At 34.7% G+C, this 22,938-nt stretch overlaps 1 protein-coding gene across 1 annotated transcript; it reads left to right on the top strand.

Moving 5' to 3' along the window:
- Window positions 1-19,177: 19,177 nt before the first annotated feature.
- Window positions 19,178-22,738, top strand: LOC141667016 (uncharacterized). Its single transcript, XM_074473305.1, has 6 exons — window positions 19,178-20,015; window positions 20,100-20,158; window positions 20,518-20,587; window positions 20,711-20,836; window positions 20,936-21,064; window positions 21,879-22,738. Exons 1-6 carry the CDS (start codon window positions 19,284-19,286, stop codon window positions 22,332-22,334), a joined length of 1,572 nt encoding a protein of 523 aa, XP_074329406.1. The 5' UTR covers window positions 19,178-19,283; the 3' UTR covers window positions 22,335-22,738.
- Window positions 22,739-22,938: the final 200 nt, after the last annotated feature.

Genomic DNA, 22,938 nt, shown 5'->3' with positions numbered 1-22,938 from the left:
GGTATCCAAATACGTGAGTTACACGATATATTCCTCTTTCATCCTTTTGAGCTTTGATTTCTTCTCCTGACAACTTATCTTTCTCGCGGTTCATTACTAGCTCTTGACAACATCGAATCTTTTCCAAAATTTCAGGTTGAAATGACATAGCATACATTGCTTCACCTCCAGATTCTGGAGTCTACACCTCTATTTCCATCTTTTCAAAATCCTTGATCAATTCCTTCGACGAAGTTAACATATTCAATCTTTCCTTGCGACTTAATGCGTCTACTACCACATTCGCCTTTCCAGGATGATAATTTATTGCACAGTCATAATCTTTGATCAATTCTAACCATCTTCTTTGTCTTATATTCAACTCCTTCTGAGTGAAAATATACTTTAAACTCTTATGATCTGTATAGATCTCGCACTTTTCCCCGTACAAATAATGCCTCCAAATCTTAAGGGCAAACACAATTGCTGCCAATTCCAAATCATGCGTGGGATACTTCTGTTCATGTGGCTTTAGTTGCCTTGACGCATATGCTATTACCTTCCCGTGTTGAATTAACACACATCCAAGTCCTTTATATGAAGCATCGCTGAAAATCACAAATTCTCCTTTCTTATCTGGTAACACCAACACTGGGGCGGTTACCAATATTTTCTTCAATTCTTGAAAGCTTTCCTCGCACTTATCTGTCCACATAAATTTCTCGTTCTTTCTTGTCAACTTAGTCAATGGAACAACAATCTTAGAGAAATCTTGCACAAACCTTCTATAGTATCCGGCTAATCCCAGAAAACTTCTGACCTCCGTAGGAGTCTTGGGTTTTTCCGAATTCATCACAGCTTCTATCTTGGCTAGATCTACTTTGATTCCTTCTTTATTAACTATATGACCAAGAAATTGCACTTCCTTTAGCCAAAACTCACACTTCAAAAACTTGGCGTACAACCTTTCTTTTCTCAAAATTTCCAAGGAAATCCTCAAATGCTCCTTATGCTCTTCTTCCGTCTTGGAATAAATCAATATATCATCGATAAATACTATAACAAACTTATCCAGATATTGCTTGAACACTCTGTTCATAAGATCCACAAATATGGCTGGTGCGTTCGTCAAACCAAACGCCATTACCAAAAACTCATAGTGTCCATATCTCGTTCGAAACGCCGTCATGGGTATATCCTCCGCTTTAATCTTTAGCTGATGATACCCAGATCTTAAATCAATCTTGGAGAAACACGTAGCTCATTTTAACTGATCAAACAAGTCATCAATTCACGGTAGAGGGTACTTATTCTTAATCGTCAACTTATTTAATTCGCAATAATCAATACACAACCTCATACTTCCATCCTTCTTCTTCACAAACAACACCGATGCACCCCATGGGGATACACTCGGGCGAATCACTCATTTATCCAACAATTCTTGCAACTGCGCTGCCAATTCCTTCATCTCGACTGGCGCCATACGATAGGGAGCCTTCGATACTGGTTTCGTTCCAGGAGCCAAATCAATCGTAAACTCGATCTCTCTATCTGAAGGTAGTCTGGGTAATTCATCTGAAAATACATCAAGAAAATCTCTTACTACCGGAATATCTTCAATCCTTACGTATTCTTCCTCTATGTCCTTGACATGAGCCAAATAAGCTTCACATCCTTGATGTATCAATCTCCTCGTCTCAATAGCCGTTATAAATTTCTTCTCTTGTCATTTCCCCTTGAATATCACTTCATCGCCATCCTTAGTTCTTAACTTCACCTTTTTACTTTTACACTCTATTTGCACCTCATGATTTGACAACCAATCCATTCCTAATATAACATCGAATTCTCCTAACTTAAAAGGAATTATGTCAGAAGAAAAGTGCTGATCTTCTATAACCACAACAAAATCGGGAAAAACCTAATCAACAATGACTTTCTCTTGATTTGCTACCTCTATAATCAAGTTAGGTTCCAGAGGGTACGTAACATAATTAAGTCTATTAAAAATACTTTCAGAAATAAAAGATCTAGTTGCTCCAGAATCCATCAATACTTTAACTTCTACTGAGTTTATAACGAGCATACCTACCACCACATCCACATCTTGCACAACATCTTTCATTGTCATATTGAAGGTTCTAGCTCTGGGTTGAGCTGTTGGTTCTGGGAGAGGCGGCAGTCCAGCGATCCTAAGAACATTGGCCTTTTGAACAGGCTCCTTGCAGTTTCGGGCCATATGGCCCACCTTTCCACATTTGAAACAAGCTAAGTCAGACTTTTTTGCTCCATTTGGGCACTCTGATGAGTAATGCCCTTTCTGGTTACACTTGAAACAGGTCACATCCAACTTGTTACACCTTCTTGGGTGTCTCCTCCCACAAACTTTGCATTCTTGAATCTGAGGTCTACTATCTTTTCCCGGTTGTCCTGCTTTCTGGAAACGGTTCTTCTGGGCTCCGTTACCGGGTTTAAACTTTTGAAACTTTTGGTTCTGACCTCCACCATTCTTTCCAAACTTTCCTCTGAAGTTTGAACTTCCTTGCTCTTGCTCCGAGCTCTCAAACTTCCTTTTCCTACCTTCATTTTCTCTTTTTGCAGCTTCACGCTCTCCTTCCACTATCATTGCCTTCTGCACCAAGGCGACATAATTTTTGATCTCCAACAACACCACTTGACTTCTAATCCATGACCTAAGTCCATGTTGAAACCTTTTGGCCTTCTTCGTCTCCGTATTCACATACTCCGGTACAAATCTAGACAACTCTGAAAATTTCACTTCATATTCCGCTACCGACATGTCTAAGGTCCAAAAATTTCATCTCCAACTGATCTTGTATATAACTTGGCAAATACTTCTCCAGAAACATTTCAGTAAACTTCTCCCACGATAAGTCCTTTCCTTCCAGCAACGCCTTTGAAGATTCCCACCAAAAACTCGCTTCATATTTAAGGTAATAACTCGCATACTGAGCTTTCTTCTCATCCTTAACTTCCGCTAACTCAAATGCTTTCTCCATTTCTCTTAAACACGACTGAGCTTTTATCGGGTTTTGAAAACCTAAGAACTCTGGATGAACAGATTAAAAGTGTTGGAAGTTTCCAACTTTAGGGGCTACGGGTTGTTGCAAAAGCTGAGCAAGTCTGCTCATCATGGTGGTTTATGGATTCATTTCTGGGTCTTGGGTTTGGATTTCTTTTTCTTGGTGATCTGGTGAGTTGGCCATTTCTTATAGACCTGATTGAGCAATTAGTTAGCAATACGATAGCATGGCATATATATAACAACATTTTATTATGAAATCTCTTTTGCGGGTTTTAAGCTTTACCCAATTTTGTACATGCAATCCTATTACTATATAATTCTCATATCAGTGTTATTTTCTCATGGCACAGGGTATGATTTTACGAAATTTTAAACACGCTTGTATGAAGACATGGTATTCAGAACAGTTTATAAAGATTCCAGGGTGCATAATAGGAAATAAGATAGGTAACTGATTTATCAAACCAAGGGTACATAGATAAAAGTCTGATTATGACAAGTTCAGGAAAAAGGTACAATAATATAACAGGGTTAAACAGAGGAAAAACTGGAAAACATACCCCTATCTACCCCTAACTTCTAACAACTAATACTACAAGGTTCCGAGATACAATACAACAAATGAAAAAGGGATCCCGGTATCTGACCAAGTATCACAAAGCCTACCGGCACTGAAAAACAACAACTACGGGCTCCACCAAAAGTTCCGCCTAACCAACATTAACATCTGATCATCCAGAATCTCTCTCAACACAACCAACATCCAGCGAATGATCTTATACAGCCTCCGGGCCTCAGCATCAGCATCACTAGTGGATGGTCCCTCATCCAATCTCATCCCGGCAACCTGCTCCACCATCTTAATCTGAACTCTCCACTCATCATCCATAACTGAAGAGCTCTACCTAGACTCTCGAGCTAGCCTATCCACCAAAGCTCCCAACTCATGAATACGGGAGTAAACAAAGTCTCGATCCCGGGCTAACTTGCCACCAACACTGACATGCACAATCTCAGGCTTCTCAGACTCTGGCTCAGGGGCTGGGGTCTCTGCCTCTGGCCTCAAGGGTGATATCTGCATAAGAATCTCACTACTCTCAGATGGATCCTCCTCTGGATCTGAACTAACATACACAGGCTCCTCTGAAGAGGGTGGAATGGGGTCCACCGGGGTACCGATCAAACTAACCTCTGAATCAGAATCACTACCACTACTGGGATCCTGAGAGAGAACACAAAACAACAACCAAGAAACAACATTAGGGTTAAATAAAGTTTCAAGCTAAGTTACACCCTAACTCTAGTCACCACTTTAGCTTATATACACTTTCCTTAGACTATATTTAATAGTCTAACTCAACTCTATATGAGTCGAACTCTCTCGCGATATAGATATATACCCAAAATACCCTTTTTACTCCTAACTTGTCTCAGGGACTAGATCCTGTAGCTCTGATACCAACTTGTGACGCCCTCAATCTCGGGGTTTGGGAATGAGGACCCACATACCTTTAAACTATGAATTAAATAAGCATAAACCCCGATTAGCTACTAACAGGATCAAACAGGATAAAGTATGAGACAATATTACAACTACCAACCATAGAATAAAATTTACAACCCAGAATAAAAGCAAATTTATATAGTCGATCCTGACTTAGAATCGACAGATAACCATTGTATCTTAACAACCTTTCAGCTAAGTGCTTGCTCACTCAAAACCTGTACTTCCTACTCTGGCAACCGAAAGTCCTCAACACGGTAGGGACCACCAGGTACGCTCTTACGAGAAGTGTGCCTAAGCCTGGCCATCTTCTTCCTTAACTTCCATGATTAGATTAAAATAAAATATATGAGTATAAAACTCAGCAAGTAACTATAAAACAGTTCTACGATATAAAATCCACAATATACCATTTTTGTTTTCAGGGCATTCTACTTTAACATTTCTAGGTGGCAGATTTCTATCTTTCATGCTATGAATGGGGTTATGAAGAAAAGGTTTGGGCTTTCAAGGAACAAGGCTCAAGATAGGGTGAAAGCCGACATTCATCTCAAATCATTAGCAGGATCACAAATGATCTTTCAAATGGAAAGCAATAATCTTTTCATCATTGGAAATCAATTATATGATTGATAATATCAACAGAATCAAAATCAGGGTTCACAAGCTGTAAGCTTCACAATATCACAATCAACTCTCTTCAAAACAATATAAGCCTTTTCATTTTCAAAGAATCAATTACTGAATAGGAAATTTCAATTCCTTTTTAAATAGTTATGGAACCCTTGATTGAACTTCTTTAACTTTCAATTCATAATAATACGGGTGATCAGCCCGTACCGACCTCCATCCGGTCTTTAAAGTAACAATGGCATAATTTCAGCCTTAAACTGGACTAGCCCCGCTAGCCTCTTAACATGACTGGACTAGTCCCACTAGTCTCTTACATCTCAATCCAATCCATCAGGATTTCGTTTGGAAAAACTTGTGTTGGAAAAGAAAGGTTTTACTAAATTCATTTTATCATTATCAAGAATATGAAATCATTCAAACTCTTTCAAGTCGAAACTCATTCTTAAGTTCAAATTTCAAGAATTTAAAGATAAGGAATTGAATCAAGGATAAGCAAAGTTCAATTCTAGGGATCTTGATCAAATGATAACAAGGTACTCAAGTTAGGGAATCAAAACCGTTTCAAGGATCAATAGTGTATAAGGTAAACAAAGGAGTAAAGGATCATTACACAAGGGGTTTGTAAAGGTTCTTATAGGGTTTACAACAGTTTATGGTATTAACAAGTAATCAGGATAAGAAAAGGTTACCAAAGGGTTTGAACAATAATCTTATCAATAACAAGTTCACAAGAACAATGATAGGGTATCTCAAGAATCAATAACAGGGGTACATTACTATAAAAGTTCAATACTCTACATGGCATGAACAATATCCTCTTTATAACCATTTACACAAGTAAGTAGAGTTACTTGCCTGAATTCGCTTTCCTGTTTCACAAAGGTTGAACTACTGACACCTGGTATACATTTCCCTTTCCTAGCCTGAATTCCCTCACGCTCCGAATCTACAATCCAAAAACCAAAACCTTAATTAGATTACCACTTGACATTCCTAGAATGCTTAACATTTACCTTAAGAGTATTTATATACTCAATTATAATCACACAACATGTCTATACCATAACTCGTATACTTTAACCATATCGACTTCGAATCACGCATTATGATGCAAATACGACATATAACATTTAATCCTTGCATTTTTAACTCTATACTTGAGTTATTATATCAATTATATACCCTTGTAACTAGACGACTTAATCCTTCCTTTTTCAATACTTAATTCGAACCAAAATAATCAAACAAATCACATATCTCTTAGATATTACACATGCATTCACTTAGCATCAAATCAATCACTTTTATATCTATATTCCATTCGGCTATAACCACAAAACACAACCCAAGAATCAAATATTATCATACAAGCATCACAATTGCATAAAAACTTGGGATCAATTCACTACTCATTCCTTTAAATCATCTTTTAGCCTAAACGCTTACATGCAAAACTTTATCTTGACATGTACCTACTAGAACCAAATTAAAATCACATTTATTATGCATTTAAACACATAAATCAACTTTAATCCCTCAAGGTCAAGAAATAACACCCGAAATTTCCAATAATCAGGACATGCATGCATCATTTGGAGTTCTTAAACCACATCTCAATCTACTTATTCAAGAATCTCTACAATCAATCAACACCAAATCATTTTCATCATAAAAATCAATTTAATAAACAAGAACCACTCGATTTTCAAGCAAAACAACAGATGAAACTTTTATTTTGATTCATTAAATCATCAACTAATCAAATTTCTCAATTACTTCTAAGAATATACATTAACAAGTCATTTTCATCAAATAATCAAATTTATTTGCTCAAATTTAAGGACCCATTCGTTTTTTTAGGAAATCAACACATGCAAACATTTTTCCAAATCCTTGAATCACTATTTATTCTAATTTCTCAATATTATCCTAGAATAAACATCCACAACCATTTAAATCAACAAAATCAACTTAATCTTCTCAAAATCAACTTAATCTTCTCAAAATCAAAAGTCATTCAGATTTTTGAAGAAACAACACATGCAAACATCGAAAATAAATTTTATGATTAGTAGAGTTCAGTTTACACATCATGACTCACCACCGGTTCACCGGAGTTCATCACCGGTGGCGGTGGTTCTACGGTGGTGCCCCCATTCGGGGGTTTCCAAACCATAAAAACCTCCAATTTCTCTATCAAACAACAACAAGTATCACATGCAACAAAAATTCATCACAAATCAAGAAAATCAAAGTCAAAACTTGCAAGAAGACCTCGAACCAAGGTTCTCGTCTCAACATCACACACAAACATACACGCACACACGCATGTAAACACCTACACGCAAGCATAATATTTAAAGCCCATATATGGATTAAGAATGAAGTTTTATGGAAGAATCCATAGAAATTAAGTGAAGAAGAGAGGTGTACCGAGAGGAAAAAAAGAGGGAGAAAGACTTCGAGAGTGAGAGAGAAAGAGAGAGAAATGAGAGAATGTGGGAGATGAGAGAGTGAGGCCGGGTGAAGAGAAAGAAAAAGGGGGAGGAAAGGGGTATATATATTAGCTTGGAAGGGTAGTATGGTCATTGTACCATACTTTTAAATTTATTTTTCTCTTTTCTCTTATTTCAATCTAAAAATGGATATATTTAAGAAATAGCTCTCTCAGAAAAGATGAGAATGGAACGAATAAAATTTTTAGAGCATATATCTCGAAATTAGCTTTCCAACCATATTTCAGAATAATTTTTGAGCGAACGGTTGATTAAATACGGGTTTTACAATATTATGCTGAAAATAGCATTTTTACTCCTTAAAATCATTTTAAAATGCAACGATCACAAAATAAATCCGTCTATCATTTTTAGAAAGTCTCTAGGACTATTTTGAAGATAACAAAACAAATTTCATGCCTTGACCATTCTCGAATAATTTTATAAAAATGTATAAAGGTTCAATAAACCTTATTTTAATCTGAATACATCCCTTATATACATTTAAAATCAATAGATCACGTAATCATGCATACAAGCAAGCAAGCGCATATATATCCACACATCACAACTCATAATTAACCTTACAATTTCCCTTTATTATTATTATTTCTCTTTTTCGTGTATCGAGTCATGTTCTGCTTGACGGCCCGACGTTCAGCGTTTCATTTACGCTTTACAATCATTATCTTTACTAACCGACACATCACTAGAACATAATTCTCACTTAAACATTCTTTTTCACATATCAACACATATTTCACATTTAACACTTTAATCCCTTTTTAAGACGGGTTCTGTTCAACCTGACGGCCCGACAACACAGCTTAACCCCTTAGCTGACTCTTTAAATTGGAACGCATCTATCTACGCTCCTAGATACTATTATACAATAAAGACAATTAACCATCACTTAGTCACATAATTTATAATCACACCACTGAAATCATACTTTATTCACTTAATTACGTCACAAAATTCCCAGTCGTTACAATCAGGACCCACAAACATCTTAAAATGCAGAATTCAGTTTCTTTGGGAGCTATCATGGGTGCCTTGAATGTTCCTTTACCTGCTCTTCCTGAAGTTGTGAGGCCAGGCATTCCAAATCCACTACTCATGCCTGCCAACAAGACTACGGGGGAGATAGAAGCTAGGATTCAACAGTCCAAGGAAGCTGGTAAATCTACTCAATCTAAAGAGGTTGGAAAATCTACTACTTACTCTGGTCAAAGTTCTATGCAATTAAAACTCTCTCAAGATGTTAGTAATGACAAGCTCCAGAAAGTTGTAGTAGGACCCTGACAAGATAAAGAGTTCAATGAGCTACTTGCAGTTCTAAGATTCTCTCTGGCCAACAACTACATCACTTACAAGAGAGCTTTGGCCAACAACTTCAACTTCTTAAGAGTGGTAATAGTAAAGGTTGACAACTTTTTGGAGAAGAGGATAGTAGCCAATGTCAATAACTCTGGTTTGGATAGATGTCTATAGGTATTTCTCTCAAATCTTTAAAATATGAGAGCATCTAAGCTGGATGTAATAATTGACAGAGATAATCCAATAATTCCAGAGGGCACCCAATTGCTCAAAGAACTCAAGAAAGCTCATATAGCTCCTTTTCCTGAAGCCTAACTACATCCAAGTAAGGGGGTGGCCTACATTTGTCTCTAAACTAAATAATGTAGATACTTCACAGTACCCAAAAACTGTGTAAGGGGAAATACAAGATTGATTATGACATTGGAAACTGATCTAAAGAGGAAGAACTTCAAAACAACTAAAGATGAGGAGATGATAAAGATATTGAGAAGATACCTACAAAATGCTGATGCCATGCTGCCATCTACACGGTTTAACACAATAGATGACACAAATGATGATGAGTAGAAGAACAATGAGCAAAAACCTTCTGGCTCAAATCCAAGTCAATCTTCTAAAGCAACTGACAACAAAATAGAAGACAAGAAAATAGATGATAAGAAGAGGGGATATAAAAGGAGAATAAAGAAGAGGAAAGTTGGTGAAGGTACCAAGAAAAATGTCCTACCAATTCAAATATCACAAACTCAAACCACTAAGCCTGCAAGCTCAAACACTTAACTACTCTTAACCTCTAAGCCTAAACTTTTGTACAAATAAGCTGCAAACACTCTACTCAAAGTATCAATCACTTCTAGCCAAACCACCCTAAAGAAAATCTCAAAATTACCCTTATTTAAGCCACCAATCAAAACTCATTACAAGACTGTTGGGAGAAAACCAAAGAAGCTACAAGTTGAAAAGGGGGTTATCAGGAATTACTTTGATCAGACTGATTTCCTACCATTAAACTGGTGCATCACATAAGATGACTACTTTTAATAATTAGCTGAAGAAATAGTCAAAGTTTGGGTTGTATCATTAATAGAAGTCAGAATCTACTATCAGGATGGCTCATTCACTCTACTTTGCAGGGAATTAATGGATAGACTTTCAACCATAGAAGTTAAGAGGGTGATTAGCTTAATGAAGGACAAGGACACAAGTACAAGGGCATGGAGGGCTGTGATGTGTGTATGGATGAAAGTAAGAGATAAAAGAAGAGAAAAATCAAGGGCTGAGAAGGAAGAAAGGGATAGGAAGTATGCAGAAAAAATTTCTATGTTTGAACAAAGATCAATTGAGCTCAAGGCAAAGGGGATGGGTAGAATTTCTAAGGATGGACACTTTCTGAACATACAAGCTAGTAGGTGCTCAAGATTTAGAGTTGGTTACTTGAATGGTTATTCACTGGATGATTGGCTCAAGCTTGTAGAAGCTCTAAGAAGGACTTAAATCATAGAGGAAATTCAAGAACTTGTAAATGTTAGTGTTTGTGCCCTAGAGACAACACTATGATGTTTTAGTTTAAGACATTAGGATTATTAATGTTTATGTTCTATCGATTATTCTCTTTATAATTTATTAGTTCTTAATTTACTACGATATAAATATTAGATTAATAAATGTCCTTGGAATATGATATGCAATTTTATATCTATAAGTACGTGACTTAGAAATGAGATTATGAGAATAGTATCAATATTCCTAAAGGTCCCTAGTCGAGTATTATTATTAAGGGATAATAATAATGCATTAAGACTAGTGTGTTTGTTGACTGATGATCACATCTCATTGATCATAGGTATAGTGATACTAAAGTCAAAAGCACAGGCAGATGTATATGTACATGGTGCTGGACAGACCCAATGTGAGATTCTACATGTCTGTTGTGTCATAAGTAATTCTCACAGTGATAATGATGTAATGGTCCTTAGACCTGAAGTTATTATATTTCTATACGAGAATTAATATACATTGATTCCATTAAAAGTTATCCTTGACCGGGTAATGATAAAAGTGGTTATTGGGTATATTATAAATCGTATGAGAAATATGAATGATCTAGATGGGATTTAACCCTCCTATTTTAGGAGTGATATTATTGGTCTCTTGTGTGAGCTAGACTATGAAATGCGTGGCCACGCTCAAATGTTGATTTGATATGATAGTCTACTCATTGATCAAGGAAACTTGGATTAAACTATGATGAGGATGACACATTACATGTCTCTAGTTTAATCTATAATATTTGGTTAAAGGGATTATATTACATTGTACATTATTCACAAAAGGTTTAATCGATCACCGATTCAATTATTATTACTTGGGTAGCAATGATGTATTACTAGATGCCGCTCATTGTTTACGATTTTAAATTAGATTTAAAATTCGTTACCAACATAATAATAACCTATAGGGTCACACACTAAGAATGCTTGAATGATTATTTAATTTAAATTGGATTTAAATTATATTAAAGTAATTCGAATTATTTATAATATTAATTAAGTATGACTTAATTAATTAGATAAATATTGATATTCGAATTTACTAATATTAATTATGAAATTTATATGTTAAATAATTAAGTGAGACTTAATTATAATACAAATATGAATTTTGAATTAATAATAACTCCTAATTAGTCCAGAGTTATAATTCATTTTTCTACTCTCTATATAATATCTCTTGTGTGACTGATTTTGCAAGTAAGACTTTTACTAAAACCCTAGCCACTAAGGGAAAAGATGGAGAGAGCAAGAAGAAACGAGTTTGTGCTAGTACACATTCAATCCTCGAGTTCAAGCATTCGTGTGGATACCGATAGAGATTAGATCGCGAGAGCGGGATGCGTGATGATTGAACAAGCTTTGGATCTCCATTTGTCAACCAATTGGTAAAGCTTCTTAAGGTAAACAATCTGATCTACGAATTAAATATATGTTTTTTGCATGGATCCTGTGGTGGGTTTCGAAAATTCTGATTTTTTACGTTTTTAATTACTGTTTCCGTTGCGTTTATGTGCTCGAAACCCAACAGTAAATCTAAAGGACCTCATTAGAAAAGAACCAGGCTATAGGAATTTCATGTGATGAATGTACTTATTAAACTCATGTAATCACTCAGTGTATAAAAGTTGTATTTTTTGTTCTGTCAGTTTTATATAATCATTATATTTTTTTATAACTTGGGGTTAGTCTTGTTATCAGGCATGAATTTGTGATAAGAAATCTTCTCACAAATTGGGGGAGATTGTTGTGCAAGACATGCCCATACAATAACAAGACTAAGTTAAATTGACAGCCCTAAGATTAAGTTGTATGATAGTCTAAATTTGAATTGTGTATTGTATTACTTGAGTTTGTAACAATGTTAAAGATTAGACTGATGTATTTTTCTGTGAACAAACTAAAGCCTACGAATAAACTCCGGAAGAAGATCAACAAGATCATGCCTCAGAGAAAAGGTGAAGAAGCTTGGAGTTGAATAAATCTGTTTTAGGAAAAATGTTCTAAGCCAAGATATCTACAAATGACAGATCAAGTCATATAGAGAAGTCATTTGAGAACTCCAGAATGACTTATCGAGAAGTCCAAAATGGCTTATAGAGAAGTCTCAGATATATCGACGAGTCAAATGAAAATATAAAGATTGGAGATATCGATAAGTCAAATTATCATTAGAAATCTCAGAGATATCTACAAGTCAAAATGTATATACAGATCTCTGAGATATCGACAAGTCATTTCTGCATGTAGAGAACTCAGAGATATCGACAAGTCAAAATGAAGATATGAAGATCGGAAATATCGACAAGTCAATTTCTCATTAGAGATCTCAGAGATATCGATAAGTCAAAATACATATAGAGATCTCAGAGATATCGATAAGTCATTTCTACATGCAGAGTTTTGGAGACCTCGACAAGCCAAGTTCACTTATAGAGAACTCAGAGACCTCGACAAGTTAAAGACACTTATAGAGAACTCAAAGATTTCGATAAGCCATTATACTTATCGAGATGTCAGTTCTCTATAGAACAAACTAGAGATCTAGATATGAATCTCAAGTACATAATGCAGACAAGTTAAAGATTCAAGATTATCAATTAACAAATGGTCTAATTACTTAGATTGAAAAGTCTACAAAAGCAGCATGAAGAATGCAAGATCAAGGGCCAAGATTAACTGATAAAGGAAGGTCACAGACCTACACGATTTGCAAGGATTCACTAAGCCATGAATGGAAAACTTTGATGATAACTTAAAGTAGGGTTTAGTACACCTTATTGCATGTTGTGTAAACCCGTGTTTACTAATCTATAAAGTAAACACTGGTCCTTTATTTTAACAAGTAACAAACAGATCTAAATTTTTCTTGTACTCTCTCAAGGAAGAAGCTGAGTTCTTATATTCTTAAGAACCCAGGAATTGCAGCAAGACATACTTAAATTTAATACAAATTAAGTGAGTTTTGAAATACTGTGTTTGTTGTGCATGTTCTTTATATTCTGCTAAACATAATATCTCTACAAATGAAACTGCTTTGTTCACCACCTTTCCAAATCAGTTTTAAAAAGCCTAAAAATCAAGAAAACACATTCACCCCCTATGTTGCACTCAATATCTAACATTACCCAAGTATTTTTTACATCAATAGGTCAGAGATAAAGTATACACACAAAAACTTGGGTCATTGTTGCAATTTGTGGATAAATATATGCGTCAACCAGTAGGGATATCTATAAAAGCAATGAGTTTATACTGACTAGCAAAAACTCATGTTAAACATATACATAATAGCTCATTGGTTGTCGAAAAAATGTATTCAGCTTAGTTTGGGGATAAATTGTACGAAACAAATAGAAGTTAAAACTTATAGGAATCCTAGACTGAAAGGAGCCGTATGCGAAAGCTTAAGTCCTAGACACGTCTTTTGCGCACAAAAGCTAAAAGAAAAAACTAGTAAAACTTCACATATGATCGTTTTCTATCTGTTCTTAATTTGGTTGAGAGCAAACATAACCAAATATGTAGGTGCTATGTTCAATTGTTCACGCTATTTTTTGACATCAACACTCCTTAGAAACTGTAGATTTCTGAGAAACCCGAGAGAAAGAATTATGCTTTCGAGGCTCAAGTTTGTCGTGGTTGGCTGAATAGAAATCCTATAAAAATATAAAAATTGATCATTCTGTAAGCATGGCTATTCATATTTGATGTTTCTACCCTAAAATAAAAAATTAAATAAGTCTGATTTATACTTTTATTTAAAAAAAATGAGGGCAACTGACATCTTTGTCTGTAGTCTCCTTATTATGCATTGTCACTGTACATATAAGTTTTTTTTATATTTCTAAGATAATCATGATAACGGTAAAATCTAAAAAACTATTTTTATACTAACTAATTAAATTCATCACTATACAATTGTTCAAATTTTCATAGTTAATTGATCAAAAATTGTACAAACTATATACTGTGATGTTAAATTATGATAAATCACCTTAACGAAAATTATTTTAAATCTAATTATTGCGGAGATTTATCTTACCCATAGGGCCTAGCGTAGTTTCAGAAACCGACAAAAAGAAACACACAAATGTTGGTTAAAATTTATCTTGTTAAAATCATGAGCTGCATTATGTATAGATCTACAAAGATGACAAAATACCATATAATAAAAAGAAACACCTAAAGTATAGGCTTGTATTTAAAACCACAAATTACAAAGGTGTTATAACGAGCAGGTTAAGGTGATAGAGAAAAACAGTGGCATACGTTTTAAAAGAGTATTTGAATAGCTGGATGTAAATACCGGATAGTGAAATTATCGTTAGTCAGGGTATTTTGATCTTCACTGACCGAAAATTCAAGGAATGAGAAGATGCGAGAGATTCGATGTCCAAAGCTAACTATAGCACGCAACCATGCATATGTATAGATGCAGGTTCGACCAACATCTGAAAGTGCTGTATTTAGGAAATGAGAAATTAAAGACATAGAAGACAATATCATAATTTCTATATCACGAGTACTTTGTTGTTAAAATATGACAAACCTTAAGGAAAGTCACTTTAAATCTAATTATTACGGAGATTTATCTGACCTATAGGCCATAGCATACTTGTGAAACTACAAAAACAAACACATAATGGTGGCTAAACTATCTCATCAAAATCAATAACAGCTGCACAATGGAGAGATCTATAAATATGACAATACCATATAGATTTACATATATACATTTTTTAGAGGTAAAATGAAGTGATAATTCAGAGAAACTCAAGTTTTTTTATTGGTGAGACGTACACTACAACAATTAAGACTCAAACATCCCAATTGAAGGGAGTGATATAAATGTATTTTCAAGTATCCACCTCAATCATAAGCCTGTCACAGAAGATTAAGGCTCTGTTTGGGATTGTTGTTAAAAATTGCTATGTTGTTAGAAAAAGTGCTGCTGGAAAAAGTGATGTTGTAAAAATCAGATGACTGTTTGGTAATTTTTTTGATACGTATATGTTTTGATGCAAAAAATTAAAAATAATGATGCTTTTGGTAAGGTTTGATGGTGAAATCAGCATCTGCTTCCCGCAACAACTGAAAAGCAGTTTTTTTCTAAAAGCATGGGGGGACTTACTTTCTCTAACAGCAGCTTTTAGACCAAAAGCATTTTTCCGAAAAACAGCTTTTAAATTTTATCAAACAGTTTTTAACTGTTTTTCAGTGAAAAGCTATTGTTGTTGTTGGCGGCAACAACAATACCAAACACACCCTAAGGCTGCTAAGAAAATTTTGACAGTTTTAATTGTTTGAATAAAAAGGCTAGTTAGACTTTGGGAAGCCTAGAATTTTTATAGTAGTTTGCTACATGTCTATCACTTACATTTATCTTTTTCACTTAACCACATCTCTATCACTTGAATTCTTTTTTCACTAAATAATGATCCTTTATGAATTTTTAGACTGCCGGCTTATACATCGGATGATAATATTTATGTGTACTTGCACCTAATGTACACATTAAAAGTCATAAAGCTAATCATACAATGACTTAACCACTCACAAGAACAGTCAATTCCTTCGTCATTATTTAAAATTAGTTGTAAATCACACATATAATCGTAGAATACATAAGCTCAGCTACTTAGAAAATCTAATATTTTTGTAGAGCTAAAAAATTTTGTTTGGTAACAACACACACAATGATAAATAATATGAATGATAACATGCCAATTTATCAACTTCCTATCTGTGACTCTAACTTGAAGACGCTAACTTGACGAGTATAACAATAGATATGGACTACAAACATACATTTATTTTGAGGCAGAAATTGAAGCCAATGCCACTTTTAGCTAAGAGTGTTGTATTATCTTAATACCATATTTGTGTATATATATATATATATACACACACACAAGTGATCAATGTCATTTACAATATGAATACCTAGCTATGTGTTAATGAGTTTGTGTGCTGAGGAGACTTGGTACCTTTTATTTCATTTGTATTAATACTTTATCTTAGTATCATTTGCATCGATACTTTATCTTAGTAAGTAAACTCATCCTCAGGAGCTTGTTGTTTCATATATTTTAGATTGGCATATTAAAAAATAAATACATGAAAAACATATGTTAAGTTAATTATCAACAAATTTACTTTACAAAATTGTAGTAAAAAAGGTCATACAAATCATACAAAATGCTTATACCTTTGTATAACCAACAAAGGGTACTATAATTGTGCACTCTTCAAAATTCTCTCGTGCTTTTTAACAATACAACGCCCCCAAATTCTGAAATGAATAAAATATAAAATGAAATGAATAAAATACATAAATGAATGAAGACATACTAATTTTTTAAATCAAAATTAATCTAGGACTAAACTACAATAATTACTTCTTAAACCCTGGCTTCCTGGTATTAGATTAAGAAAGTTATTGTCAGAAATACCTCATGAAGCATTCAATGTTTAACGTTCTCCTCTCAGACGAAGGCAAACATCCCAGTATTGAATATGAAGCAATTTCAAGACAAGCCCTACAAGAACTCGTATTCAATCTCCTCCAACAATTAGCTAACACATATTTCTGACCTCCTTCGTGCGGTTAAAAATGAACTCGAGCATAGTTCTGATTATTTGGTGTATCTGCAACTGCTAGTGAAACAATTGTTTCTGCAGCTTCTTGAAACTAGTTAGTGCTTATTCTAATGCTATTTGCACAAACTGCCCCTTCTTCAGGTCCTCTGTATTCATCAAAATATGTGAAATTATCAGTCCTCATAAAGCAAGCATCAAGATAAATCCGACCTCCATTGTAAGGGTAACCTCGAGAAAGTAGAGTTCGAGCTTTAACATAGCATAATACACGGTCAAGTAAAGAAAGATCACCATAACATTGAGCAAGTCCAAAGTTAGTATCCACCCCTCTCCCGGTAATTGCTACACCAGAACCAGATTTTTGCATACCCTTCATCTTGATCTGAGGTGCGAAGAGAAATATCTCTTTTTTATGACTTCCACTTATCGATTGATCTGGATGCTACTATTTTCCATCGTAACAAAAATATTTAAGACAAAAACCGAAGCATATTCTACTCTACAATCTTCCCACTCTTCATCTCGACATCTTGAATCTCCCTCTCATACATTTATTAACTGTAGGGTTGTGGTAAGAACAGTTAGGACAATCGATAAATTAACTTTCCTCACCATTCTAGTATTCTCTTAGGATTCCTCGGTAATTGATTATGCAAATGTTTCCTATTTAATTGAGCAGAAAACAAAATAAATTTTACAAAAAATATATAAAACTGACTCACAACATATACATAATTGAGCAATTCAGATGTGTCACCCTAAATAATTAGGCGGGGTTGCAAAATATGAGACTACAATCTATAATAATAAACAATTTTAAATTGAAACTCAACTATTTCCATGACTTTTCAGGAAAAGTGAATCAAGGCAGGGTGTGAAAACAGTCAAATTCTTGACTCATTGGCCCAAAAATTATTCATGGACAGATGCAGACGTGCAATACTACATGCCAAAAGTTAATTCAATCAATCAAGGATATAACCATCAACTATGATGAAGCTAAAATATTACTAAACTATCCTATTACGGTGCGGTTAAAACTTGAAAGTTAAGATAAAGTTTAGAATTCAGTGGACATTTTGACTTTAAACAATGAATTACAACTAAACATATAACACAATAACAAGTAGCCGAAAAAATCGATTAGACAAAAGTATAAACATGGAAATTGGAATTACCCTAAATGCAGGTCGACAATCTGCAAGAGCTCCTTCTTTCTCACCATAAAATTCACCAGGACAAACCTATGTCTTTCTCCCTCAAATATAGATATTATGCGAGTTTGCTCGCAACCTCCCTCACAGATGCTGATTCCTAAGCCTGCCACTAAGCGCCATTAAATGGTATTGTAATTTTTTTAATTTTTAGGGTGTACACACCATAAAATATATGTAACTTAGTGAATCGAAATGAGCACATCCACGTTAATCGATTTGAAATTCATAAGAATTGAATGTTCTTGAACCCTCTCTTCTTTCAACACATAGCTAAGCTGCGTGTGTATAATGTGTAATTGATTTGGCAACGAAAAGGTTAATACTGATAGGATTGGAGGGTATTAGAATTTAAAGGTTTGATGGTGATTTCTCTTGCGTTAATGTGTCAATACGTTAATTGATTATTGCCTGTTTTCGGTGCAATTACATAAAAAATGCGATGAATGAAGAAATTAGAGAGACGGGTGAAAGGCGTTAAATGCTGAAAAAATATTTTTAACATAATATGAGCAGTGTCATGTCACCAGCGTGAAATTTTCTCTTATATAAAGATATAACTTGATTATATATTAACAACTTAAACACAAGCAAATAAATGGTTAGTATATTGTTTGAACTTTTTTTTTGTAAAAGGAACTGTTTGAACTCTTATTCTTTTGACGTATGTGTAATTAATTATAAAAAAAATAATTCTAAAAAATAAAAGTACTCTTATTCTTTTGACGTATGTGTAATTAATTATAAAAAAATAATTCTAAAAAATAAAAGTAGGAAAGAAATTCCTGAAAGTAAAGGGAAAGAAATTGAAATAGAAAACAACATAAAAGAAAAGATTTGGGGGCTAGGGTTTGCGTATTAGAAGAGACTGTTTACACAACCGAGCTTCGACCTTTTGTCGTTCTTTTCTCCTAAATAAACGCTTTGTAAAACATGGTAAAGAAACATAGCAGCACCAAGAAAAATGGTGACTTGAAACTCCCTTCATCTTCTTCAGGCGACGATATATTTAAATCTATATTTGGGTATGTTCCACAAGAACAAGAAGCAGCTCAATCTGCTTCTATCTTTTCTGATAACAATCCATTTAGAAGAAAGCCCATTGACCCATCTCAACAGTCTTTAAAGATTCAGCAAGAAAATCAGCTGGGTGGTTCAGTTGGAAATCAAGAAAGTCTTGAAAACGGTGTATTTGAAACCCCAGATGGAGGGTTAGGGAAGAAGAGGAAGAGGAGTAAAGATAAAGTTGTTGATGTTTGTGAAGGTGAAGGTGATGAGTCGAAAGGGCTTTCGAAGAAAGTGAAAGGAAAGATTGGATTTTTAGGGAAGGATGAAGAGGGTAATGTTGGGGTGGAGGTGAAAGATAAGAAGAAAAGGAAGAGGGGTGAGATTGAGGCTGAATACGAGGCGAAGCGATATGGGGAATTGGTGGTGAAAGATGATAAGGATTTGGGTGGGGGTGTTGTTGGAGAAAAGAGGAAAACTATGGATAGTGCAGTTGATATGGTTGAGACGGAGGAAGGTTTCGATGACGAGGATAAGCTTTTGAGGACTGTTTTTGTAGGGAATTTGCCTTTGAAGGTGAAGAAAAAGGCTTTATTGAAGGAATTTAGTCAGTTTGGAGAAATTGATTCTGTGAGGATCCGGTCTGTTCCAATAATGAATGTAGGTTGAGTTCATGGTTAATAATTTTTATATGTTTAATATATGATAGAAGTCATCATTATTAACTATGATTTCTTATTGCAGAGTAAAACACCAAGGAAAGGGGCTGTAATCAAGAAGGAATTCAATGCTGCGGTTGATAAGTATGATATGAACTGCATATCTTAACATGTTGTTTTTGTCTTTCGTTTGCAATATACATTTGAAAGTATTGGAGTTTAACTAGGCCGTCATTTTTTTGTCCTTGGATATGTTTGTGCTTGTGCAATTTTTGTTTACTTTAGGTTTGATGTTTTAGCTCGTAAATTTTTATTAGTTTCTGATTAAGTTTGTATTGTATGCATTGATTTTCTTAAAAAAAATTATGCCTGTCTCTTTTCCTTTTGACTTCTAATATAAAAAATTAAAGTTCCTATATTTTTTTTTTGGGGTTTCTAGAGTAGGGATCATCACAGTAATTGACAAACAAATTATGTCATGCTAATCATTATGATGCTTGCAGTGTTCATGCTTATATTGTTTTCAAGACTGATGAATCTGCCAAGGCTTCTTTGTCTCACAATATGGCTGTGGTATGCTTTCTTTTTCTACAGTTGGCCGATTTGGTTTTGTTTTCATTTTATTTCCCTTAGACGTCTTTTGGTATTAGTTGCTTTTATAAGTTAGATCTAACACTTGTGTACTTGTGTATTTAGATTGGAGGGAATCACATCAGGGTCGATAGGGCATGCCCACCTCGTAAGAAATTGAAGGGAGATGATGCTCCACTGTATGATTGTAAGAGGACTGTTTTTATTGGCAACCTCCCATTTGATGTTAAGGTGATAATTAATTTATATTCTGTATTCTATTAATTACTAACTAATCTTCTTGCTTTTTTGTTTATATTCATCCGTAAAACTGTATTTTTTTCTGTGCAGGATGAAGAGATTTATCAGTTGTTTTCAGGTCTTGCTAACATGAATTCCAGCATTGAAGCAATTCGTGTTGTGCGAGATCCAGGTACTAGTTTGGGAAAGGGAATCGCCTATGTGCTGTTTAAAACAAAGGTAAGATCTATCAATCTGCAGTGATCTTTTCTTCTTTTTTTTTCATTAAAATACATTTACTTTGAAGATTTGACCTATTGAATGCCCTCCCCTCTTAATGTATGATTTATCTCTCAATGAAGCTCCTTTTTTAGGTAATATATATGAAACTTGATATTCTTGTCCCTAACCTGTTCACAAGCGATGTTATGGAATCTGAGCTTCTAAAAAGTTCATATCTATTTTTGTTTGCAAGCAATGTTGCATAGCTGTGGGACAAGAATATTTTTACATCTTATCATAAAAAGTCCCGTGTTCGTAAAATTTGAAACTTTTTAGGTGATATTTATAGATGCAATGTTAATAATGGGTCAAATCGTGACACCCTAATCTAAATAGCGTGGGAACACTGAGACAACTGACAACAGATATGCACCATAAAGATTACAGCCTTGTATGCTAAAACTCCCATATGGATAAATCATGTTTTACAGGACTAACTTTAGGGATGTATTACCACAAAGCCAATATATGAAAGAATAATTATACAAGATTATTGTTCAGCCTTTTCTCACTTTTTGTTTTCTGGTACTTATGTTTACTGGTGGTGAAATTTAGGGAAGTGAAGCTGTTCTGATTAAAAAAGGTTGCTTAAGAATGTAGTCAAGAAAAGTAGTAGGCTGCTTAAGAAGTTTCTAGTTGATTTAAGGAATTAATATCTATCTAGCTCCAGTTTCAAATATTATTTTCCATGCCTTATTGCCTGTATAATAATTGGCCTTATTTGCACTTTACACCAATGTGGCATCCTAAACTTTTGATGTCTGAGATGCAGGAAGATGCAAATCTGGTAGCCAGAAAGCGTAACTTGAAGATCCGGGACAGGGATTTGAGGCTCTCTCATTCAAAGCCCAACGCCACTCCGTCCAAGAGGACAAACCTGTCACCAAGGGATCCAAGAAATTCTTCTGCAACGAAATTTGTCCCCAACTCCAGAACTCTCGATAGCAAGGCTAAGACGATGCCTTATCAGGGTCTGCGGGCAAGCAAATCAGGTGTACAGAAGAAAGCTCACACCAAAAAGTTTGAACCATTGAAGTTTAACTCTAGGAGTGTAAAAGTTCAGAAGCCAAAAGAACGGACGGAAAAGCGACCTTCAGTTGCTGCAAGAAAGGCAAAAGCACTAAAGAGTGCCAGTAATGGTGCTAAAGAAGCTGGTGGGAAGAAACGCAAGGTAGAGAACAGGACACCAAGTAGTTCTCAGAAAAGCAAAAAGGCTAGAAGATTTTAGAGGGCTATGTGCTCCAAAGAAGCAAAAAAGGCGAGAAGATTTTCGCAGGCTATGTGTTCCTAGAAACTTCTACTAATGATATGACTTAGCTTGCTCGGTTCTTACCAGGAAGTTATTTGTCAATTTAGTTCTCTCCCCTGCCATGTACTTATATACATTTCTTCATACTAGTGCTCAAATGTTGAAGACAACAGTATATTATGATAAGTGAGATGATGCCTTAATGTATTCTCTCTTTTGCACAATTGCAATGCAGAACCTGCCATACGACCATCGATATATGGAATGTTTTATTTGTTAGCTTGAGAAGCAGCGAACCATTTCTTTGTATTCCAGATTTTATCTCATCCTATTATTTCATTTTATTTGTAAATTATTTGTGTAAATTGTGTTGATTGCCTAAACTGGACGCATAGCTAGGCTGTTCCTTATAATGTCTGTATGGTATTTTAACAAATTGTTGCTTGAAGTAGCTTCCAACTCCGTCTGCCACATTGCAAAAACAAGCTATGTAACATCTACCGGATAATTTCAACTCTCGCATAAATCAGATCTTCTAAATATGAAAAAAACAGGATGGTACATCATTTACATGTATAATGTC

Source organism: Apium graveolens, chromosome 6 (assembly GCF_009905375.1).
Source record: "Apium graveolens cultivar Ventura chromosome 6, ASM990537v1, whole genome shotgun sequence".
Lineage (NCBI taxonomy): Eukaryota > Viridiplantae > Streptophyta > Magnoliopsida > Apiales > Apiaceae > Apium > Apium graveolens.
This window is presented reverse-complemented; position numbering and strand designations above follow the sequence as displayed.